The sequence below is a fragment of the Pelodiscus sinensis genome, chromosome 16 (genome assembly GCF_052426305.1).
Source record: "Pelodiscus sinensis isolate ZL-2025 chromosome 16, ASM5242630v1, whole genome shotgun sequence".
Lineage (NCBI taxonomy): Eukaryota > Metazoa > Chordata > Testudines > Trionychidae > Pelodiscus > Pelodiscus sinensis.
This window is the reverse complement of record NC_143067.1, coordinates 29,139,147-29,160,425: the sequence shown is the minus strand read 5'-3', so window position 1 is coordinate 29,160,425 and position 21,279 is coordinate 29,139,147. Positions and strand designations below refer to the sequence as shown.

Here is a 21,279-nt window from a genome sequence, read left to right as displayed (position 1 = left end):
ATTATTTTTACTGATAAACCTTTCTTTGAACCTAAGTATTAGTTTTAACAAAACACAAATAAGGGGAAAATTTCTGTTCTCAAATGCGAATGGTGGATCTTAATTCTAAAATTCTCCTTGTACATATGCATGGAATTTCTATGGATATTACATTGCAGAAACAGTCAAAACTGACCGTGCAAAGTTTCTGAGAACAGAATTCTGTTCTCAGTGGTATTTTTAACATTACTTATTTGGTTTCAATATAATTATTTATTTTTTGCTTACCTTTTTCTTTCTCTACTTAAAAACAAATTCACATCACACTACATTAACTGTTCAATACTGTGGATTCAATGCAACAAATGAATGTCATGGTAAAAACATGAATACCAGCCACAGTTCTTGCAGGAACTGATTCTTTGTTGATCCAAAACACAACTTGAGACAGGACTACAGTCATGGTGCATGGAATGTATGTCTGAATGAGATAGTAGCCTATTTTCCTTTGAAGATGAAAATAGAGCAGCTGAAGTGAATATTCACCTGCAACAAATAAGCAATGAAAAGTGATAAATAAATGGAATGATTAAATAAGCTATTGCAGAAACATTAACACAGCATACCAAAAACTGTTCTGGCTGGAACAGACTCCTTATTAATCCAGAAAGAAACCTGAGAGAGAATGACTGTCATAATGCAGGGAGTATATATCTGTATCATGAAGTATCCCATCTTCCTTTGCAAGTGGAAATAAACTGTCATTATTATGTATTCACCTGTTAGGAGACAAGTATATCAGCATTATTTTGGCAATATATGAAAGAAAATTACTTGAGTAAACCCTGGAATATCTTAAATTAATAGGCTGTGTTTTGAGGAAAGCAATGACAAATGATAGGCCTTCTTCTATATGACAAAGTTTAGCTAATGAGCAGAAGCTAAAATGAATCAACTGAGAAAATGAGAAAAGGTGAATAAGTTATTACTTTGATATGTTGTTCTGCTACTGAAAAAGAAATGTTCCTAAAAGTTACATTACACTTGCTCACCTGTGAGCAATATGTTGAAAATCAATCTTTTGCAGGAAACCTTTGCAGAAATTTTAGTTAAGGGAAGAAGAATAAACAATTAAGAGATAAAAATAAGAGCATTTTAACTGGTTTCCAATGAACATTTTATAATGTGTCAATTCCACAATAGGACACGTCTTACCTGTGTTAGATTTAATTGTTTCACTAGATACTGTTTGTCCTATAAGATCATATTGGAGGAGACTGGAAGACTCTTGTGGTACTTCCACTGAATACAGAGGTCCCTTTTTCCATGTGTAAATAATTTCACTTTTTGGATAGGCATCTGGGGTATCATGGAGGAAAGAATCAATAGTATTAATTATATTACAGTATTGCCCAATGGGACAAAATAAATACCATTTCCCAACTGTGGTAGATGCTGTATTAATAAGGAGACTTGTTCCCTACCATTATAACTCATGAGCATAACTAAAAGGAGAAGGGGTAGAAAGGATGAGGGTAATAGTGGATAATAACTTTCCCTTCTCACCCTTCTACTTCTATTCTGGGTCTCATGTTGTAAACATCTACACAGGGTTCTTTGCTCCCACTTAACAACATAGCAAAGGCAAAAGGTGATTAGAAACCATGATGTAGTGCAAACTAACAATATGCCCCATCCTGATAATTTTAAAGTATTCTAATAATTCTAATTTTAAAATTTCCCTGTCAACTCATAATTATTTGTGCTCCCTTAAAATTTGTCTTGTTGCTCCCATAAAAAATTGCAATCTTGTGCCCTTGGAATTTGCCTTTACTTTCCCTCTTCACTATAAACAACCATCCATCTATCTAGCATTAAATGTCTTTCTTAAAAAAAACATAAGTTATCACTATGGCTCCCTAGGATCATGGGTCCTTTTCCCTATACCTGTGTATAACCTCTAGATGTGATATATCTGCCACATTCAGGTCTCTGAAATTGTCAGGGCCTTGAGAATTATCCCACTTGCTTTGCTATTGCCTACAGAGGGAGGTTGGTTCCCTGCAGCTGAGAACAGAAAGTCCGTTGATTGCAAATGGTCATTTTGGCATATATCTTCATTCAAAATATGATAGTTTCTTTAATAAGTGAGGACATCTACTAATAATCTTTCTTCACTGTTAAAACAACAGATTTGTTTAAAAGGTACCAGTATATATTTGGCTCTGTCAGTATAACAAAAAGCAAAAGAATCTATAGTCACTAGTTTGCAACTAGCTTGGATTCCTCTGCCTATGCAAAGTCCAGATTATACACAAGCAGATTTTGATATGGGATGTGAGCCTATAATTAATTAACTCCTATTAAGGACTTCCCTAAGAGCCCATTTACAAAGTTCTTAAAGTCGCTAACAGGCCCTACATGCTGTTTTTCAAATATGAATATATATTAAAATCAGAAATTTTTACAAAACTTACAGCTCCCAAACTTCAGTGGACAAGCATGCCCATCCATAGGGAAGTTTACCAGCCGCATGGGACAATCAGCATTAATGGTCAGTCTAAAATACATTGAAATAAATTGTACTCAGTTCCTTCATTAGCAGTAGAAAAACAAATTCAGCAGGAAGCTGCAGAGTAGGATCTTACCTCATTGTATAGAGAATAGTTCCGTTCTGCATAATTCTGAAAAGTTTGTTAGGAGTTGTCATATTATGAGCAATTGACTTTTTTCCATTTCTAAAAAAGGTGTCTGGTGTCCAGATCTTACTGACCATTAAATTGTTCAGTCTAAGAATTTCAGTTGGCCCACCAAACTTCAATCTCTCATCTATCCATGTCTGCCGAAAGAAGACATCCATTGTGTATTCCTACATGAAAATAAACTAATTAGAGGTCATGACTAACAGGATTGACCTACTATATCTCAGTGGAGGGCCTACTACCAGTTAACCACATTTAATTCACCACTGCTTAGTCACTTTAATCCTATTATCATTAAGTACTTACTTTAAAAAGTCAGTATATAAGAAAAATATCCTAGGGTGTGTCTACACTGCCACCCTAGTTTGAACTAGAGTGGCTAATGTAGGCAATTGAAGTTGCAAATGAAGCCTGGGATTTAAATATCCCGGGCTTCATTTGCATCTTGCCGGGTACCGCCATTTTTAAATCCCTGTTAGTGAGGACTCCGTGCCCGCGGCTACACGCAGCACGGAGTAGGTAGTTCGAATTAGGCTCTCTAATTCAAACTACCGTTACACCTTGTAACTAGAAAGCCTAATTCGAACTACCTACTCCATGCTGTGTGTAGCCACGGGCACGAAGTCTGCACTAACGGGGATTTAAAAATGGCGGCGCCCGGCAAGATATAAATGAAGCCCAGGATATTTAAATCCCGGGCTTCATTTGCAACTTCGATTGCCTACATTAGCCACCCTAATTCGAACTAGGGTGGCAGTGTAGATATACCCCTATTTTCTTACTATTTTAATGAAGAGCTGCAAATTAATCACAGAATAGATAATTGGATGGGAATACAAAGAAAGTTCATTTTGTTCTCACAAAACTTAATTTAATTTAAATGACTTCATTTGTAAGGAGATACAAATATCTAATTTAATAGGCTTTGTAACTGCTAAGAGAAACTTTCAGTACTTAGTGACAGTGAATAGAAAAAAGATGCCCTCAATATTTCTTATTCAGCTTATTTTGCATATTTGCTACATAATCATATACATATTAATTATAGTGTGATTACACAGCATGTGTCAAGTTATTTTATAGTACTATTGCAAATTAATGTTTGCAAAAACTTTTTCTAATGTACATGTTCAAACTTTTCAACAGAAGTATATAAAGTCTGTCTCCTACTTTCATACTTAAGCACTGAAATAAATTATGCAAAAGCTCAACTATAGACATCTAAGCTAGCCACCCAAGTTAGAATATAAATGAGCACTGTGACTCAGTATTCACATACCAAAACTGAAACATAGCTGGAGAGTGAACACTATTTCTAGAATGAAAATATGTTTTGTGATTATTTGGGGAGCAGTTTTGATAAACTTTTGCTATAGGTTTCTATATATATTGTAGTAAACAAATAACTTTTATAGGAGTCTGCAGCTACATATATTTAGGTGCCACACTTTATAGCTTCCAGGTTCTACCGAGAAAAGGAAAAGTGATGAGCTCCTCAGCCTTCCTTACTCACTCATGGCTTTATTTTATTATAGCATGCCTGTTAGTCTGTTTCCTAATACGTAGCCCTACTGTAAATCTATGCTTTGTAGCACATGTCTGCAATCTTCCTAATGGGTTGCTCATTCCTAATGGATGCATTGTTGCTGCATCTTTAACCTATTATTTGTTTCATTTTATCATAGCTCAACAAATCAGCAATCACTCTCATTGCGTTAGCTTGTTAAACTTATTTGCAAGACATTGCTCTCCAATTTTCCTTACAAATGTCACAGAAATTACATGCTGAAACTGCATGATCCATGAGGTTGACATAACCAAGGGATAGTGACTTCTATGAGCCCATGGTGTCCAGGCTCCAGGAATATTCTGAGCCTGGGGACTGGCTCCACCAATGTTTTGGCAAGGTCTCTCCCCAACCCCACCTGTCACCCCTATGTATTGCCCCTGAGCATCCCCTAGCCCTGCCTGCCACCACCACACTTCTCTCCTGGAGTATCCCACCATATACCAGCAGCAAGCTGACGAGTTTGGAGGTACAGCAGTACATTCTTTGGGCTTTTTCCTTCTCTTCCTCTCCTTTGCTTTTCTTTTACTTGGTTGTGGCTATAGCCAGGGCACTCCACCCTGCCCTCTCCCCCATGCTTCCTCCTCCCTGTCTCTACTTTGGAGGGGAGAAACTCAGGCTGTTTTCCTATCTTCTCACTGCAAACAGCTTCACCACTTGTCCTCCTCCTCCCTTCCTCTAAGCCAGCTTCTTTCTCCATTGACATCCCTGTGTGCAATGCAGCCTCCTGCTGGCCCATGGCTAGCACTCCTCAGCACGACTTGTTATTGCATTTACTGCATGTGAGCAACTCTTCTTTCAGAGCTTCTCCCAGGTGTAGTGGTATATGTAGTAATGTTGGTCCTCATCCCCTGTCCCACCCAGAGCCTTTATCCCTCTATATCCCTAGTCTGAAGTCCCCTGACACACCTGAGAGCCCTTCATCCCTCCAACTCTCCCTATTGTGCAATACAGGGAAACTGTTAAATGCTGTTTCTAATCCATTTTTACATTATTTTTAAAAATAGATATTGGTTTACCAGGTAAGTGGGGGTGGGGTTGGGCCTCTTACTGTTCTGGGAGCCATCAAAAGTTACTCAAACCTGCTGCCCTGGATATAGTGGAACTAGCTATATGCAGCCCAACAGTAAAATGCTCTCAGTCCCTCAGAGACAGAGATTGTCAAGAAGATTAAGCCTCGTAATCTGCTCTAATGACAGTCCACTCAGATGCCACTGTAATGAATCCTGAAAAACAAGATCAGGGCCAGGGACAAGTGAAGCTCCTATGCTAGAAAGATCCCACAATTTGTGTGGCAAGAATGCCAAAAATGAAGCCACTGCTGTACATGATTCATAATCAGTCTTACCATCTCCACATCTGACACGGGACCGAAACTGGTCACATAGATGTCCGTTTTGACTTCTGTAACAGCACCTAGCAGGTATTCAAACAAGCTCTGAGCATTGCAAGGGTCAGAAGTAAAGAGATGTATGCTGTTGACTATTTCACTCAACAATCTGTACATCTACACAGCAACTTGCCTATTACATGAGTGTGGCTCCAAGACACAGCAAAGCTGCTATTCAGGAACTTTTTCCATAGTCATTACAAAACAAACTATACATGGGGAATAAACAATTGTCATTTTGATCTCTTGCTTCTGGATTTTTAACATTTTATGTAAATAAAAGGCAATTATTTCTCCTGTAAACAACTCCATTATGAAGGGGTCACATTTAGATACTAAGTTTCTGGGAGTCTCCCATATCTATTTGGAAATGACACATCTAAATTGAAGCATTTGGGGGGAAAATACCTTCCACTAGTGTGACTCTCCATAAGAGAAGGGGGTAGGAATCCAAGGCATAGAGTTGTTTCCTCTCTCTGAGGGATTTACTTTTCAACAACAGATAAGATAAAAGGGGAGGGGGCAGCTACAGTTTAAGATATTGGGTTTCTTCTACCTCCGAATCCAGGTCGGAGCCTGTTGTCATATCCATCCAACAACTTGTCCAGAATTCGCGTAATGTTTTCTGAGTACAGGTTCCCTTCATCAGTCTGGCTCCCCAGCACCTTGTCTATACTGAAATTAATACACCAACAATGCCATCATTTAACCAGTCTTTTCCCTTCTGTGCAAAGTCAAAAGTTGCTTTTCTTTAGCCAGGGCCATCAGTGAAACATACCAGGAAACATACATTCCACCACCCGTCCCTCTCCATAATTGACTTAACCCCAGGCAGGAGAGTTTTCTTAGTTTTTGATTGTCTTGAGTATTGTTGAAAAGTTTACTTACCATATAGTGATGCATAACCAAGAGATCAACAAAGCCATGGTCCAGCACTATGGACAGAGTTCCCAGATATTCTTTTGCTTAGTCAACTGGAGCAAGTTTCATACTCCATCTTTTCCTCTCACTCCTGGTAATTCCTGATGGTTTATGATTTAAACGTGCAGTTGTACAGATGGTGTTTGTTTTTTCCTCTTCTGGTTCTTCTTTTCCCCCACTCTGTGTCTGTCTGTGTGTGCGTGTTTCTACACCACGGTTCTGCCTTGTCTGACTGTTGCAGTTGGAGAATTAGAGTTTGAAGGAACGACGCATGGTCGGAGAGCAGTGACAATAATCGAATAAGGCATTAGGGGAGATTAAAAGGAAGAAATCCACTGCTAGTTTTGGCATGGAATTAGCAGGGACCCGTTAGGAAATCTGGGAAAGCGCTGGCATCTTGCTGATAGAGATTATGTTAGAAATGGCCTCAGCTTTTATTATTTTTGTGGTTCACAGAGAGATTATTATGCAGCTTTTGCATCATTAGAACTTTAAAAAAAATCTAGGTTTTCCAGTAAGCTGTTTTCTTACTTTTCCCAAGAGATTTAACTGTGACAAGGCAGTTAGCCTCCTATTGGGTTTCTTGAATCCCCCAGTAATATATATATGTTCACCCATTCGAAACTGGTTTTCTTCCTTAATACTAGTCTTTATTGAGAAGTTGCACACAGAACTATTTATATTCAGTTTAAACTTGAGTATTATAAGGCATACTGCTTCTGCTACGATTGGTGTTATCCTTTTTTAAATGTTGGAGTTCGTGTAATACTACTAATGTAGAAATGATAGTAATTATTGATTAGATCATTAAGGATCCCATTCTTCAATAGCTGTGTTAATAGAGCCTCTTAAAAAGGAAAGGAAGATCAGGCCCCTGCATTTTTTCAATTATATTATTACTTCTTCTAAAGCCACATAACGATATTGCAAGCATGCATGCATTTAGTTCAGTTATGACCAAAACAACTAGATTATTCTCTCCAAATAATAATAGGCAGGGAAAACGAGTTACTAGATCAAAGTAGACTAATTGTTTGTAACATTTTGTTGCATAAAATATGTTTTCTTCACTGAGGCTGGAAGCAAATATATTCAAGTTCCCATTGACTGCGATTCTATGAGACTGGTGGCAGTGAAGGTTCATGTCAGCAGAGATCTTTTCTTAACTGCAACAGTTGGCTTGTTTATTAGGTGTTTTTCCCCTTGAAGTTTGGGGTTCAACAAAAAAAAAAGGATAAAATGGTCTAAAACAGAAAACAATATAATTGCTAATAAAATTAATAATCTGTTGTCATTCAGAGACCTTGTGGCATGTAATTATGTGAGACTGGGAAGCTTTAGCCTATAAATATCATCATAAGTTTATTAAGTATAAAAAGGATTCACTGTGTGAAAAAGAAAAATCAAAAGTGCCATGGAATGGGGGGTTTTATCTCCCTCTGAGGATCGCATACCAGGATCCACACCCACCACTTTGAAATATACTCCTATTTCTCTAATACAATTAATTTCACTGGCACCTTCTCTATAGCTATTATGTGCATCCCCTCTAGTCAGAACATTCAAATTGCATTTAGTCTTTAAACACCACTAGAATCATAGAATCATAGAACCATACAGCTGGAAGAGACCTCAGAAGATCATCAAGTCCAGCCCCCTGCTCTAGGAAGGACCAATCCCAACTAAATCAACCCAGCCAGGGCTTTGTCAAGCCAAGACTTACACACCTCTAGGGACGGAGAATCCACTACTTCCCTAGGTAACCCATTCCAGTGCTTCACCATCCTCCTAGACTATGTCTAGACTGCAAGCTTCTTTCGAAAGAGGCTCTTTCGAAAGCATCTTTCGAAAGAGCCTCTTTCGAAAGATCGCGTCTAGACTGCAGGCGGATCTTTCGAAAGAGAAATCCGCTTTTTCGAAAGAGAGCACCCAGCGAGTCTGGATGCTCTCTTTCGAAGAAGCCCTATTTACATTGAAGAACGCCTTCTTTCGAAAGAGGAACTTTCGAAAGAAGGCATTCTTCCTCGTAAATTGAGGTTTACCGCCATCGAAAGAAAAGCCGCGTTCTTTCGAATTAATTTCGAAAGAACGCGGCTTGAGTCTGGACGCAGGGGAAGTTTTTTTGGGAAAAGGCTACTTTTCCCGAAAAAACCCCTGAGTCTGGACATGGTCCTAGTGAAATAGTTTTTCCTAATATCCAACCTGGACCTCTCCCACCACAATTTGAGACCATTGCTCCTTGTTCTGCCATCTGTCACTACTGAGAACAGCCTCTCTCCATCCTCTTTGGAACCGCCCATCAGGAAGTTGAAGGCTGCTATCAAATCGACCCTTACTCTTTACTTCTGCAGGCTAAAAAGACCCAACTCCCTCAGCCTCTCCTCATAAGTCATATGCTCCAGCCCCCTAATCATTTTGGTTGCCCTCCACTGGACCCTCTCCAATGCGTCCACATCCTTTTTGTAGTGGGGGGCCCAGAACTGCACACAATACTCTAGATGTGGCCTTACCAGAGCTGAATAAAGGGAAATAATGACATCTCTGGATCTGCTGAAAATGCTCCTCTTAATGCAACCTAATATGCCATTAGCCTTCTTGGCTACAAGGGAACACTGTTGACTCATAGGCAGCTTCTCATCCACTGTAAGCCCAGGTCCTTTTCTGCAGAACAACTACTTAGTTGGTTGGTCCCCAGCTTGTAACTATGCTTGTGATTCTTCCGTCCCAAGTACAGGACTCTGCACTTGTCCTTGTTGAACCTCATCAGATTTCTTGTGGCCCAATCCTCCAATTTGTCTAAGTCACTCTGGACCCTATCTCTGCCCTCAAGATAGGATCCTTCTACCTCTCTCCCTAGCTTAGTGTGATCCGCAAACTTGCTGAGGGTGCAATTCAACCCCTCATCCAGGTCATTAATATAGATATTGAACAAAACCGGTCCTAGAACAAAACCTTGGGGCACTCTGCTAGAAACCGACTGCCATCCTGACATCGAGCAATTTATCACGACTCACTGGGCCCAGGCTTGTAGCCATCTTTCTATCCATCTTACTGTCCATTTATCCAATCCACATTCCCTTAACTTGCTGGCAAGAATATTGTGGGAGACCATATCAAAAGCCTTGCTAAAGTCAAGACATATCACATCCACTGACTTTCCCATGTCCACAGAGCCAGTTACCTCAACATAGAAGCTAATCAGATTGGTCAGGCACAACTTGCCCTTTGTGAATCCATGCTGACTATTCCTAATCACTTTCCTCTCATACAAGTGCCTCAAAATGGATTCCTTAAGGGTCCTTTCCATGATTTTTCCAGGAAGCGAGATAAGACTGACTCGCCTATAGTTCCCTAGATCGTCCTTCTTGCCTGTTTTGAAGATGGGCACTACATCTGTCTTTTTCCAATCATCCGGGCTCTCTCCCAATCTCCATAACTTTTCAAAGATAATGGCCAAAGGCTCCTCAATGACATTTGCCAACTCCCTCAGTACCCTCAGATGCATTAAGTCCGGATGCATGGATTTGTGTACGTTTCGTTTTTCTAAATAGTTCCTAACCTGTTCTTTGCCCACCAAGGGCTGTTCATCTTCATCCCATCTTACGTCACTTAGCGCTTTAGTCTGGGAGCCTACCTTGTCCGTGAATACAGAGGCAAAGAAAGCATTGAGTACTTCAGCTTTCCCCACATCATCTGTCACTAGGTTACCTCCTTCATCCATTAGGGGCCCCACACCCTCTCTGATCACCTTCTTCTTGTTAACATGCCTGTAGAAACCTTTCTTGTTATCTTTCACATCCTTAGCCAGTTGCAATTCCATTTGCGCTTTCGCCTTCCTGATAACCTCCCGGCATTCTCGAGCTATACCTTTAAAGCCCTTCCTGGTCATTTGTCCAAGTTTCCACTCTTTGTAAGCTTCCTTTTTGTGCTTAAGTTCACCAATGATTTCCCCCGTAAGCCAATCCGGTCTCCTACCATGTTTGCCTCTCTTGCTACGCATCGGGATGGTTTCTTTCTGTGCATTCAGTAAGGCTTCTTTAAAATACTGCCAGCTGTCCTGGACTCCTTTCCCCTTCATGTTAGCATCCCAGGGGATTCTACCCATCAGATCTCTGAGGGAGTCAAAATCTACTTTTTTGAATCCAAGTTGTGTATTTTACTACTCTCTTTTCTTCCTTTGGTCAGGATCCTGAAACCTACCATCTCATGATCACTGCTTCCCAGGTTGTCACCCACCTCCACTTCCCCTATTAGTTCCTCCCTGTTTGTGAGCAGAAGGTCAAGCTGCGCATGGCCCCTGGTCGGATCCTTCAGCACTTGTGCCAAGAAGTTATCCCCAACATTCTCCAAAAACTTCCTGGATTGCCTGTGTACTGCCGTATTGGTTTCCCAACAGATGTCAGCGTGATTAAAGTCCCCCATGAGAACCAGGGCCTGCGACCTGGAAGCTTCTCTCAGTTGTCCGAAGAAAGCCTCATCTACCTCAGTCACCTGATTCGGTGGCCTGTAGCAGACACCAACCACAACATCACTGCTGTTGTTTGCTTCTTTAAACTTAACCCATAGACTCTCAACAGGTTTTTCTCCCTCTTTATACTGGAATTCAGAGCAATCATAGTGCTCTCTTACATATAGTGCAACTCCTCCTTCTTTTCTCCCCTGCCTGTTCTTCCTGAACAGTCTATACCCTTCCATGACAGCACTCCAGTTATGTGAGTCATCCCACCAAGTCTCTGTTATCCCAATAAAATCATATTTCTTGGTCTGGGCCAGGGCCTCCAGTTCTTCTTGTTTGTTGCCCAGGCTTCTCGCATTAGTGTACAAACACCTCAGATAACCAGTTGATCACCCTGTCTTCTCCATTCAAATCAGGGGTCCTCCTTTGTTGCTTGTTTCTCTTCGCATTTCTTCCCGGTATCTGACTTTCCCACTCCCCTCAGGGTTTTGGTCACCGTCCCCCGACAAACCTAGTTTAAAGCCCTCCTCACTATATTTGCAAGCCTGCCTGCGAAGATGCTCCTTCCTCTCTTGGGGTATGTCTAGTTCGAACTAGGAGGGTAATGTATGCATACCGCACTTGCTAATGAAGCCCGGGATTTGAATTTCCCGGGCTTCATTAGCATAAGCGGGGAGCCGCCATTTTTAAATCCCCGCTGCTTCGAACCCCGTGTAGCGCGGCTACACGGGGCTCGAACTAGGTAGTTCGGACTAGGGTGCCTATTCCGAACTACCGGTACTCCCGGTACTCCACCCTACACGGGGTTCGAAGCAGCGGGGATTTAAAAATGGCGGCTCCCCGCTTATGCTAATGAAGCCCGGGAAATTCAAATCCCGGGCTTCATTAGTAAGTGCGGTATGCATACATTACCCCGCTAGTTCGAACTAGCGGGGTAGTGTAGACATACCCTTGGTTAGTTGGATCCCATCTCTTCCTAACAATCCTTGTGCCCGAAACAGAGTCCCATGGTCGAAGAAACCAAAGCCCTCTCTGCGACACCACCTGTGCAACCACGCATTTACGTCCTCAATTTGACGATCCCTGCCCAGTCCTTTCCCTTCAACAGGGAGGATGGATGAGAACACCACTTGCGCTCTGAATTCTTGGATCCTTCTTCCCAATGCTACATAATCTGCAGTAACCCGCTCAAGGTCATTCTTGGCCATATCAATAGTTCCCACATGGAGAAGCAGGAAGGGGTAGCAATCCGAAGGTTTGATCAGTTTGGTAAGCCTCTCAGTCACATCCTGAATGCGCGCTCCCGGTAAGCAGCACACCTCTCGAGATTCCAGGTCTGGACAGCAGATGGATGGCTCAGTCCCTCTTAGGAGGGAGTCCCCTACCACCACCACCTGTCGTTTTCTTTTGGGTGTGGTGGCCGTGGAACCCCCATCCTCAGGACTACACATACCCATGCCTTTCAGTAGATGGTGTTCCCTTCCGGTTTCTTCCTTGTGAGGTCCCTTCCAAAGCATTCAGCACTGCAGAGCCTGTGGAGAGAGCCTGAAAGCGATTACTTACCTCTATAGCATTGGGGGATTCCCGTGCTGGCTTTTTTCCCCTTCTAGAAGTTACATGCTGCCAGTTCTCTTCCTGGTCCCGTACTGCCCTCTCTGGCTCTTCTTCCTGCCATGCTTGAAAGATGAAGCACTGCCTTCTATCGAGGAAGTCTTCATCCTCTCTGATCGAGCGTAGGTCGACACTTGGGCTTCCAGTCCTCTAATTTTTTCTTCCAAAATGACGACCAGCTTGCACTTAGTGCAGATGAAATCCATTCTTTCTTCCAGGAGGAAGACAAACATGGCACACTCTGTAGAGGTAACAACAGCAGACCTATCACCATCCATCGCTGCTGTCCAGGAGAAGGGATTTAAAAAGAAAGGCAAAAGAACCTCCCGCCCTTCCCTCTCCCCTTCCGAACTCCCTCTCTAAACTCCCTGTTAGCACTCATCTGTTCATAAGCTCCTTGGTCGCTTGCCCACTGCCTTGTAAAGCCCTGGAGTGCCTGAAAGTCCCTCCCCCTACCAAGGCTCAGCCAATCAGCAGAGGATTCTAGAATTAAAACTTTAATTAGAAGCCAACAGTTTCCATCTGCCAATCGCAGCACACATTCCATGAAGGGAAGGAGAAGGGCAAAGGGGAAGTGAAAAAAAAAAGCCTCACTCACAAACACAAGCTTAGCACACAGTAAGAAAGCCCCAATAACAACACACACATCCCTCAAGAGTCCTGAATCTGCTTCTCCTTTACTTGGAGAACTCCCTCTCTAAACTCCCTGTTAGCACTCACTAATACCCATTTTTAGCAAACATGCTTCCATTAGTATTAAATATATAAACATTTCTGTCTTTTTTTTTATCTGATGTGAGACTTTGTTATGTTCATTGCCAGGCTATTTATACTCCCTGAGGGTACGTCTACACTGGCTCGTTAATTCGAGCTAGGTAGGATAATTAGGGCAAGCGGAGTTGCAAATGAAGCCCGGGATTTAAATAGCCCGGTCTTCATTTGCATGTCCCCAGGCACCACCATTTTTAATTCCCCCTTAGTCCGAACTCCGTGCCCACGGCTACATGCGGCACGGAATAAGTAGTTCAAATTAAAGATCCTAATTCGAACTACTGTTACTCCTCATGCAAATGAAACCCGGGCTATTTAAATCTGGGCTATTTAAATCCCGGGCTTCATTTGCAACTCCGCTTGCCCTAATTACCCTACCTAGGTCGAACTAACGAGCTAGTGTAGACGTACTCTGACTTACATTCACTTCCTAGAATGTTATCTTTTCACCTTCTACATAAGAAAATAAAGGTGTTGCTCCAAAATAAAAGCAAGAGCATCTTCTCAGATGGCTAGCACCCCGAGTGTTCCAATGGAAATCATGAAATGAGAAGAACTTTGAGAAATGAGACCTAAAGCACAGGGCATTAATTCTCCAAAAATGCTTTGTACATATCAACTGAAACTACATTTCACATAAAAATACATAAACCCAATTTTGTATCTTTTTTTAAGTCTATATAAAAGCTACTTCAGGGCAAGACACTTCCTGGGGATTAATAGTTCAGTGCTGCAAGGCCATCAGCTCATCGCAGCCAAAGGTGCACTGGTCAGAGCATGGCTGGGGACAGGGCTCTGGATGCTGCTGGCCAATGTACACAAGTAACTTTCCCATGCTGGTTATGAGCAAGGGCAACCCACCCTCCCCTTCTGTCCCCCTTTCTATCCTTGTCCCCCACTGGGGACCAAACCACTCCCCTTGTGATGTCCAGACTCTGTGTTGGACGGCCCAGGATGGGGTGGGAGGGGGGGCAAGACTCCAGCCCTGGTGGGCCCAAGCTAGCACCTATATCCCTTGGGCATCACAGCCATAGTGTCCCCAACACCCGCAGGCTCCAGTCCCAAAGCTCAGGGGACTGGGAACCACAGTCCTCAGCCAACCCTGGTGCTCAGGCAGCTGTGCAGCATGGTCCCTGCCACCCAGGGGATCTGGCAGCTGGGCAATGCAGTCTTCTCAGGGATTGGGCTGTCCAGGCAGCATGGTGGCCACACTCCCAGTCCCAAATTTCCCTCTACCTCCTGCTCTGAGGCCCCTCACACACCTTAGTCCCCTGCAAGTGCAGGGAGGATGGCTTGAGAAGAGGAAGTATGGACTTGGTCATTGGGCCATCAGCAGCTGGCACAATTTAGGGCAGCATTTAGACTTTTCCAGCCTGTACAACTATACTAGACAAATACATAGCAGTCTCAGGGTTAAAAGAGCACAAAGTTTCTCTGAACCAGTTTTCTCTCTTCAGTTGTACCAAACATACTCCGTTTGTTGCCTAACCCTATATATGCCTGGTGTCATGCCTATCATGCTTTATGAAAATTGACTTATGTATATGAATATGCATAACTTGAAGATGCTTTATGCAAAACCATTCATGCAACATATCAACGTTAAAGTCACAATCTGCTGAATCTGTATATTCTATTTTTGTGCAGGTATCACTCTTGCATGTGAAGTTAGAAATATGAAGTGTAGTTCTATTTATAGATCTAAACATGCTAATGGGGGCTAATACTAATATTCCAGATCTTAACTCAGTACTCAAACCAACAATCTGTGAATAATCGTCTTTGTTTTGTATGCCCAAACTGTGGTTGGTCCTAGAAAGACATATGACCATGCTCCCTGGTGTTGGAATCCATCCTGAACCTGGTATTTTTCCGTGAGGATGTGGGATACTGAACAAAGGTTTCCCATCCTGGGGAAAAGTCTATTTAAGCAAAGGAAATCCATCAGTCCTTTGCCTTCAGAACTCCTCTGAAACTGCCTACCCCCCTTTAAGACGGTAAAAAGAACTATGAAAATGCTGTAGATACAGGCCAGTGTAAAGATCAATCCTGACTTAAAACTTTTTAGGTGAGGCCATGTGTACATTATGAGATAAGCTTGATTTCTTACTACCCAATTTTGTAAACTGAAATCCCATATACCCACTGGGCATAGTAATTCAATGTATTTGCACAGCCCAAGTAAGGAAACTGTCATTGACTTTGAGATCAATGCACTGAGTAGCTATCCCACAGTGCTCTTGCCACTTTGCATTCTGGGTTATGGTCTTGGTGCACGCTGGGATCAAAACTGTGCAGTGGATGATTCTGGGTTCACATCATCGGCATCCCATAATGCATTCATTTACTCACTCACTTCTTGCTTGAGATTAAATAAAAACAGTCTTTTTGTGCCCATTTTGATCCTGATTACCCACGCAGACACCACAGCAGTATATGTGCAAGCATAGCCCCCCTCATGAATCCCATTGTGCATCAAACCAAACCATTGTGATGTTGATGTCTCCTTGGTACACCTAATGGTGGAGTATGTCTAGATCATATGCACATCATTCCAGGAAAAGGATGAGGATAACGAGTCTTGTGGATAAGGGAGAACTGGTGGATGTGGTATACCTAGACTTTAGTAAGGCATTTGATACAGTCTCGAATGATATTCTTGTCAATAAACAAGGTAAATACAACTTAGATGGGGCTCCTATAAGGTGGGTGCATAACTGGCTGGATTACCGTACTCAGGGAGTAGTTATTAATGTTTCACAATCCTGCTGGAAAGGCATAACAAGTAGGGTTCCGCAGGGGTCTGTTTTGGTACCGGCTCTGTTCAATATCTTCATCAACGATTTAGATATTGGTATAGAAAGTACGCTTATTAAGTCTGCAGATGATACCAAGCTGGGAGGGGTTGCGACTAATCTGCAGGATAGGGTCATAATTCAAAATGACCTGGACAAATTGGAGAAATGGTCCGAGGTAAATAGGATGAAGTTTAATAAATACAAATGCAAAGTGCTCCACTTAGGAAGGAACAATCAGTTTCATACATACAGAATGGGAAGCGACTGTCTGGGAAGGAGTACGGCAGAAAGGGATCATAGTGGACCACAAGTTGAATATGAGTCAGCAGTGTGATGCCATTGCAAAGAAAGCGAACATGATTCTGGGATGCATTAACAGGTGTGTTGTGAGCAAGACACAAGAAGTCATTCTTCCTCTCTACTCTGCACTGGTTACGCCTCAGTTGGAGTATTGTGTTCAGTTCTGGGCACCGCATTTCAAAAAGGATGTGGAAAAATTGGAGAGGGTCCAAAGAAGATCAACGAGAATGATTAAAGGTCTAGAGAACATGACCTATGAGGGAAGGCTGAAGGAATTAGGTTTGTTTAGTTTAGAAAAGAAAAGATTGAGGGGGGACATGATAGCAGTTTTCAGATATCTAAAAGGGTGTCATAAGGAGAAGGGAGAAAACTTGTTCGTCTTGGCCTCTGGGGATAGAACAAGAAGCAATGGGCTAAACTGCAGCAAGGGAGGTTTAGGTTGGACATTAGGAAAAAGTTCCTAACTGTCAGGGTAGTCAAACACTGGAATAAATTGCAGAGGGAAGTTGTGGAATCTCCATCTGTGGAGATATTTAAGAGTAGGTTAGATAAATGTGTATCACGGATGGTCTAGACAGTATTTGGTCCTGCCATGAGAGCAGAGGACTGGACTCGATGACCTCTCGAGGTCCCTTCCAGTCCTAGTATTCTATGATTCTATGAGGCATCTCTGGGTGCTGTGAGCACACCGTTCAGGCAAGTCCTTGCATTAAGGGTATTGGAAATGCAGCTGGCATGTGGAAACAGTGAAATGTCAGTTCTGGTGTCATTAGACAAACATAGACTGGTGGGACCGCACAGTGCTGCAGGTATAGGATGATGAGCCATGGCTGCAAAACTTCTGAATGTACAAGGCCACTTTCTTGGATGTTTCACCAACATTGATATGGGATGGTTGAGAAAGATGCATGCTGCACACAACTTTAGGTAATCCTGCCTCTTCAGAAAGCTGCAAGCTGGAACTTTTTTTCCCAGACCAAAAATAAGTATTGAAGAGGTGGAAATGCCAGTACTGATCTTTGGCAACCCAGCCTACCTCTTGCTCCCATGGCTCATGAAGCTATACATGCGTAGCCTGGACCACAGTAAGAAGTAGTTCAACTACAGGCTGAACACAGAATGGTGGCTAAATGGGATTTCAAAGGAAAGGTTTAGAAGTCTACTGACTAGGTTAGACCTCAGCAGCACAACATTCCCTTTGTGGTGGCAGCTTTCTGTGTGCTCCATAATATTGGTGAGAACAAAGGAGGAAAGTTATCTGGTAGGGTGGGCAGGATAGGCAGCTGAGGCAGAGAGCCTACCCAGAGATTTTGAGCAGCCAGAGAACAGGGAAATAAGGATAGCACAGCACAGGGCAGTGCAAATCAGTGCAAATTGGAGTGGCTTTGATAGAAATTTTTATGAACAGCCTGTTTTGAGAGTCATGCACATTGCTATCAATGAGGTGCCCATGCATTCGGTGTGTTTGCCTGTAATCCCACCCCCTTCCCCTACAATACAAGCAATAAGGAGACTATTGTTCAGAAATCATGCATTTTAATTTAGGGAAGACAGTACAGACATAAAAGGAGTTCATGGTGGGACCTGAAAGAAGTGGGGAAATCATAAATGCAGGAAGGACAGCTTTTTGTCTCATGACATCATAGAGGATGAATAGGAGGCTTCCTATGAGTCCCTTTCATCCCCGTGTTCCAGGGCCCCTGGGAGTAGAGGTTATGGAACTGGGCAAGGAGGGAAAGTTGTTCTGCAAGGGATGGGGAGGGTATCCTCTCCAGGCACTCCACCATGTGCTCCATCACAGACATCAGGGACAAAAAGACATTCTCCTGGTGCTTCACTTGCAGTTCCTTGCATATTATCCTCTCCTGCCACTCTACTTGCATCTTTTCTAGTAGCATATTCCTCCACGACAGAACAGAGGGCTCCCCATGAGGAATAACTCTTTTTTGCGCTACAGCTCTTGTGCAAAAAGGCAAGTGTGGATGCTCCAAAGGGATTTTTGTGCAAGAAACCCCTATCAGAAAAAGCACTTTCTTGTGCAAGAGCGTCCATGCAGCGTGGATGCTCTTTTGTGGAAAAGCACATCACTTTTGTGATGCGCTTTGAGGTCTGTGCACGTTTTTGTGCAAGACGTTTTTGCACAAGAACTCTTATGCAAAAAGCTTCTTGTGCAAAAACCCTGCAGTGTAGACAAAGCCTAACTGCTGGTTTGGCATGGGAAGGTGTTCTACCATGGAGACTGGAATAAGGCAGGCCTCTCCAGAAAGCTTGTGAGAAGGATCAAAGAGTTCCTATATGAGAGCTTCATGGAGATATGCAGAGATATGCAGACATTAGAAGTAAACAGTTCCTGGCCCCCCATGCTGTATAGGTTCAGCGTGCATCACACATCACACCCAATTGCCTTAATCCACTTGCAGCAAGAAAAAATATATATAAACTCATTAGAAGTGCTCTTAACTGTCAGGGTATGTCTACACTAGCCCCCTAGTTCGATCTAGGGAGGATAATGAAGGCGACCAAAATTGCAAATGAAGCGTGGGATTTAAATATCCCGTGCTTCATTAGCATGTTCCTGGCTGGTCTCCATTTTAGAAATTGACTATCCCAAAGTAACTGCCCGTGTCTACACGCGGCAGTGAAACGGGATTCTGAATTAAAGCCCTAAATCGAATTAGCTGGCAAACCTCATTCCAGGAGGAATAACAGCTAATTCAATTTAGGGCTTTAATTCGGAATCCCGTTTCACTGCCTCATGTAGTCGCGGGCAGTTACTTCAGGCTAGTCGATTTCTAAAATGGCGACTGGCCGGGAACATGCTAATGAAGTGCGGGATATTTAAATCCCATGCTTCATTTGCAATTTCGGTCGCTCTCATTAGCCTCCATAGCTCGAACTAGGGGGCTAGTGTAGACATACACTCAGATATCCTGAGAGGAGGGGATTGTCTCCATAGTGATGAAAAGTTCTTTGCTCTCTCTCCTCACGAGCTGGACATTTCTCCTCCTCCTCCTCCCCTTCCATCACCATGCTGTCCTCCATGCTGCTGCCTTGAGGATTCCACAGACTGGCTTGGTTGGGAAACTGGTCCAGGATTGTATGCAGCTGGTTGTAGAAGCAGCATATTTTCAGTGATTCACCAGACTGTTTGCATCCTTTGTCTTGTGATAGAACTGTCTCCACTCCTTTATTTTAAAACAGCACTGCTGGGCATCCTGTGTCCTTTCTCCACCATGCATTTTGCAATCTTTGCATAGATATCAGTGGTTTTGTTGCTGGTTCAGAGCTCTGAGAGAACAAATTCCTCTACTCACACCTCCCGGAGTCACTTCATGTCAATATTCTTCTGCCCCTGGGAACTAGAGTTCATGGAACTTGAACTCATGAAACTCATGGCCTTGAGAGCTACTCAGACGTGCTGCCTGGCGTGCTTCATGGGAAATGCAATTCAAACTTTCCTGGAGCTTTTCTTGTTCACCTGGTGAGCAGTAGAGTCGCAAGTTGGAGCCAGAGAGGTCACAGCAGAGCACTGTGGGATGCTGCCTGGAGGCCAAAAATATTGATTTTCATAATTCTGGGTCTACGCTACCATAAATTTGACCATGCAAAGTTTAATTTTGTGTTACTTGTCATGAAAGCAAGAGTACCAAAGTAGACTTCAGCAGCCCTTAAAGTCAATGGAACAAGCTTGGTAGTGTGGACTCACTGTTTAGAAAATTAAGCCTATGCTACTAAATTTGACCTAAATTCCTAGAGTAGACCAGGGCTGAGATAAGAACAGTTGTTTAGTGTAAGAATTTTCATGTAACAAGTTTCTTAGTGGATTAGAACTAGCTAGCATTTTTTGTTAATTTTAATTTAGTAATTTACTTTGATCTGACTGTTTTCACTTCCAACCCCTTAAATCCTACTTTTTATACTTAATAAAACACTTTTGTTTATAAATGTGTAAATAATTGTTACCTGGGATGAGGGGCAGCAACTATTGTGCATATCTCCTTCATTGATAAAGTGGGTGAACATTATACAGAACAAGATGTATTTGTTTGCGGTACTGGACCCTTTAAGGGGTTAGTTTACTGAGTACTGAAACCCTATAGCTGAGCCCTCCTGGAGCTGAACTGATTCATTGTTTATGCTGCTCTGCATGGGAGTTATCCCAACTCTGTTCCTTTGCTAGGGGAGACTAGAGCTTCTGTCAGAGCAGGACAGTGTAGTGGGGAGTCTCAGGGGGAAAGAAGGCAGGCATCAGATATATGATCAGCACATCAGAAGATGACCCCAAGGGGACTTCTGCCACTATACACACGTATAACTACCCACTTGCCTCACTCACACTAACTCTTGGTAGCTGAAGCAAAATGCAGGACAATGTAGCACTTTAAAGACTAACAAGATGGTTTATTAGATGATGAGCTTTCGTGGGCCAGACCCACTTCCTCAGATCAAATAGTGGAAGAAAATAGTCACAACCATATATACCAAAGGATACAATTAAAAAAAAGAACAAATATGAAAAGGACAAATCACATTGCAGAACAGGAGGGGGATGCAGGGAGTTTCCCCCCTCTCCCCCCAGCCCTGCATCCCCCTCCTGTTCTGCAATGTGATTTGTCCTTTTCATATGTGTTCATTTTTTTTAATTGTATCCTTTGGTATATATGGTTGTGACTATTTTCTTCCACTATTTGATCTGAGGAAGTGGGTCTGGCCCACGAAAGCTCATCATCTAATAAACCATCTTGTTAGTCTTTAAAGTGCTACATTATCCTGCATTTTGCTTC

The 21,279-nt window shown here is 42.6% G+C and overlaps 1 protein-coding gene across 1 annotated transcript in view; it reads right to left on the bottom strand.

The window, feature by feature from the left end:
• GABRA6 (gamma-aminobutyric acid type A receptor subunit alpha6) overlaps positions 1 to 6,768 on the bottom strand; it is a 40,410-nt gene extending 33,642 nt beyond the window's left edge. Inside the window, exons 1-7 of the mRNA XM_075900192.2 lie at positions 6,527 to 6,768; positions 6,195 to 6,313; positions 5,597 to 5,664; positions 2,628 to 2,848; positions 2,457 to 2,539; positions 1,195 to 1,338; positions 606 to 758 (exon numbers count right to left, since the gene is read on the bottom strand). Of these exons, the coding sequence (XP_075756307.1) occupies positions 606 to 758; positions 1,195 to 1,338; positions 2,457 to 2,539; positions 2,628 to 2,848; positions 5,597 to 5,664; positions 6,195 to 6,313; positions 6,527 to 6,564 (826 nt within the window). The 5' untranslated portion in view covers positions 6,565 to 6,768. The remainder of the gene's footprint in view (positions 1 to 605; positions 759 to 1,194; positions 1,339 to 2,456; positions 2,540 to 2,627; positions 2,849 to 5,596; positions 5,665 to 6,194; positions 6,314 to 6,526) is intronic.
• Positions 6,769 to 21,279: the final 14,511 nt, after the last annotated feature.